Below are 3,930 nucleotides of genomic sequence, written 5' to 3' on the forward strand. Positions count from 1 at the left end.
GGCAGGATGCCCTGCTTGTGCCCTTTGCCCCCCACCCAAACCTCCTGTCCCCTAGCCCTGCTGCCCTGTGCCCCTCACCCAAAGCCCCTAGCCCCACAGCCCTACTGCCCCTTGCCCCCCAGCTCTACTGTCCCTTGCAACTGCACGGGCACCTTGGGGCGAGCTGTGCTGCCCCGCTGTCCACTTTGAGGTGCGCACGCAGTCGCCGCCAGCATGGAGCTGATGCCAGAGCTGTGGAGCACGGCGCAGCTGTTTGCAGCCTGCCCGCTGCTTGCTGTAGCTGCCCAGAGCCCAGGCTGGCTACAAACAGCTGCGCCGGGCTCCGGAGCCCCGCCATCAGCTTTGTGCTGGGAGCGGGGGAGAGACAGGGGCTGCGCTGCCTCAGACCCCTCCCCCACTGCCCGCTCTGACGCGTGGGTGCACGCACCGGTACAGAGCTGATGCTGGAGCCTGGCACAGCTGTTTGGAGCCTCCTGGCTGCAGCCGGCCCCAGCTCTGGGGAGCTGCCGCCAGTCGGGATTGCAGGCTGCTCCCAGCAGGCAGTTGGGATGCTGCAAACCCTGCTGGGAGCAGCTCGGGCTTCGTCGCTGGCAGCAGCTACCTGGAGCCAGTGCTGGCCGTGGCGTGCCAAGCAAAATGGCCTTGCATGCCATGCTTGGCACGTTTGCCAGAGGTTGCTGACCCCTGGTCTAGAATGCATCTATCACACAATGTGCTGTATATTGTTACATGGAAACAGAGACGCTCATATAAGCTCCACCAGCTACCTGTTACCTTTGGTTGGGGGACATGTAGTTGAAGGTGTAAAATAAATATTAGAGCAGTGGTCCTCAATCTTTTGAAACTGCAGGCGCCCTTCTCATTAGACTCAAGGCACCCCTCAGACAATATCACCACTTAGATTTCACTCTTTTATTGACTAGAAAAATAACAGAGTAATTTTTCTGTGTAAAGAACTTAGAAAGGCCACAACAGTCAGAATGGTTTTAGTATTGTTCCTGTCTAAAATCTTTGGGTTTCTCTTGTGAATCACATGTAGGTTTGCATACCTAAGAGTTGCATGACATGGCCATGGCATCCTGGTCAAGAATCACTGTTAGAGAGTATGCCCATAACAATATTAATCTGTTATTTTTTATCTAGATATGCTTCCTTAATGATCCACATAAGGATGCCAAAGATTTGGTTCCATATAGGAGTATTCTTAAAGGAAGAAGAAGATTACCACAGGGTTTATGAGTTCAGTAATGAATATATAGTCCTCATCTTATGTAGCTGAGGCATGAAAGAGCATGTTTGTTAAAATAAGTTATATTTGTGGTTTGCTGTCTATTATAGAGATATCATTATTCACAGGTTGTAAAAAAGAAGCATCATCATACATGTGGATTTACGTCTTCCTGGGAAACATGTTACGTGGAATTGGGGAAACACCAATAGCACCACTGGGAATTTCTTACCTTGATGATTTTGCTAAAGAAGAGGATGCTCCTTTATACATTGGTAATCTTAAAATAGATTTAAAAGGTTGAGATAGATGTAAAAGGTTGGATTAGAAAGAAACAGTGATATAATCAAATTTGTTCTACCTTAGAGCTGTTCTACCTTATCCTTTTCTGCTGCAGTCTTTGAAGAGTATAATATTATAATAAAACTGCAACCATTTTAGGCTGTGATTATCAGGGAATCAAATGGATTTATGAACCCAAATCCAGTGACTGACTATACACATCTTAAGGATTCTTTAAAAAAACTGTAGCCTAAATTCCTAGCCAGTTGCTGTTCACCAGAAAAAATCTCCTGGCTGTATTAATTTCCATGTACCCTTTTTTTTTTTTTTTTTTTAACCACCAGACTTTTGGTTCATTCTACCTGCTTAAAGAGTACAGCTTTAGATTTATGTGAGTAGTTTAATTTTATCACTTAAATTCTGGAATGGGAACTAAGGAAATATAAATGAATCAACAAAATAGTAAATAAATCAACCATAGTACTGGCTAAGGGTATAAGCAAATGAGCACGTTACTGTGAGGTAAGCGTGAACTTACATTGCTAAAAATGCAAAGCAGTTTCCCCCACTTCTGTGGCAAACAAGCTACTTAGCATTCACCTTGTGGTAAGAGTGCATGCAAGGGCAGTTACCCTGGCGTAACTGACACACTGTACGCTTGCACCTTAGTTTATCTTGCAGTAACTCATTTGTCTGCCTAAACCCTCAAGACTCCTTTAAAACCAAAGTAGAAGGGGAAAAAAATCAAACAGTTGCATGACATAGCAAGAAGTTTGTCTTTGCATTTCCTTGAATACCACAGTTCTAAAATGAGCATAGGAAGAACAAATGGAAGACATGTAGGGCTGTAAACCTGTGACATGTGCCAGTCAACTGCTTCATTATCTTTTCAGCAATTTTGCACACAATAGCAATGATTGGTCCAATGCTTGGTTTCCTGTTGGGATCACTGTGTGCCAGACTGTATGTGGATATTGGATTTGTGGATCTAGGTAAGGAAAAGTGATGAGCAACTTAAACCCCCCCCCAAACCTGTTGTACAGTGATTTGGCCAGCAGTTTTATTTATGCATGTTATTAAATATATCTGGTAAGTTTGTTTCAAAATAGGGTGAGACTAAAGAACTGAAAAATATCGTTACAAAAGTTGTAGACTTGGGAAATATTTTAGACCTTGATTTAGAAAAGCATTTAACAAAAAGTTTTACTCCATCCCTAGCTTAGTCTGTCCCCAGAGTACCCCTTACCCCACAGCTTCTGGAGTCTAAAATGAAAAAAACCTTCCATGCAAGCCTTCCTGTGTGTCTCTCTCTCTAATTGGAGATTTTTTTTTAACAATTCCAAAGTTCATAGTTTAGATTTCCTAACTTCCTTTGAATCACTAATCAGGTGTGCTCTGAAGTAAATTTAAAAGTTCAAAGGACTGGATATCCTTATTATGTGTTGAGGGTCTACAATAGCATGTATTTGAAACCATTTTCACTTTCTAGACTACTATATTCAGGCCGGAATTCTGTGGTCATTATATAATAAATAATACAATACACTGCTGATCCAAAAATGAGATGAATATAGGATGTTCATAATTGAATAACCTTAGTCACTGAACAATATTCGCTGAAGATAATGGATGGGAATCCTCATTTACTTGAAGTTTACCCACATGATCAGGGCTAGGGACAGATATTACACATAAATCAGTTTAAGTGATCAGAAACTGGTTTAAACCTGTAACTGAGCAGACATTCTGCGTACAAAAACCAGTTTCAAAATGGCCAAAACCGGTTCGAGATAAACCTGGTTGAATGTTGCATCACACTTAACTGATTTGGCTCAAACCGCAAAGGCTGTCCCAGACCCCTTCCTGATTTAACTTAAACCTGTCCCCCAGCAGCCCGGCATGCTCTCTGGGCTGGGCTCTCTGCTTCAGCCCAGCAGGGCTGGCCCCACCCCTCTGCCTCCCAGCCAGAGCATGGACAGGCAGGGGCAGGGGTCTGGCCAGAGAGGGATTTAATTTCCCCCCGTTCTGTCTCACTGGCAGGGACCTGAGTCTGGTCTCCCCCCTCACTGCTGCAGAGGTGGGCCGCCATGGCCCCTGAGGCAGGTGGGGCAGGAAGGGGGGTTATTCCCCCGGTACTCCAGAGGGGACTGCAGCTGGGTCTGCCTGACCTGACTGCTGCTACTGCTGCTTGGGGCAAGCAATGGAATAAGCCCCCTCTGCCAGATGTCAGAGGGAGGGGAAATAACACCTGTCCCTGCCCCCACATAAGGGGCCCTGCTGGTTTGCATCTGGCCATGCTCTTGTCCTGCCGCTGTAGCCCCTGTCATGCCCCTGTCATGGTGTTGGGGAGCATGAGTCTCTTCCCAGTGGGGGGGAGTGCACGGCACTGCAGGGCTGGCAGAGCTGTGGTGGACTGCATG

At 45.7% G+C, this 3,930-nt stretch overlaps 1 protein-coding gene across 3 annotated transcripts in view; it reads left to right on the forward strand.

The window, feature by feature from the left end:
* Positions 1-3,930, forward strand: part of LOC109296281 (solute carrier organic anion transporter family member 1B3-like) — a 42,056-nt gene that overhangs the window by 16,794 nt on the left and 21,332 nt on the right. For all 3 annotated transcript variants that reach the window (XR_002096945.1, XM_019515621.1, XM_019515622.1), the window contains exons 6-7: positions 1,357-1,503; positions 2,404-2,502. Coding sequence is in view for 2 of the 3 variants with exons in the window: in XM_019515621.1 (XP_019371166.1) it covers positions 1,357-1,503; positions 2,404-2,502 (246 nt within the window). In the remaining variant the exon portion in view is untranslated. The remainder of the gene's footprint in view (positions 1-1,356; positions 1,504-2,403; positions 2,503-3,930) is intronic.

This window comes from Gavialis gangeticus, unplaced genomic scaffold, assembly GCF_001723915.1.
Source record: "Gavialis gangeticus isolate Ggan-Ray unplaced genomic scaffold, GavGan_comp1, whole genome shotgun sequence".
In the NCBI taxonomy this organism is placed as follows: domain Eukaryota; kingdom Metazoa; phylum Chordata; order Crocodylia; family Gavialidae; genus Gavialis; species Gavialis gangeticus.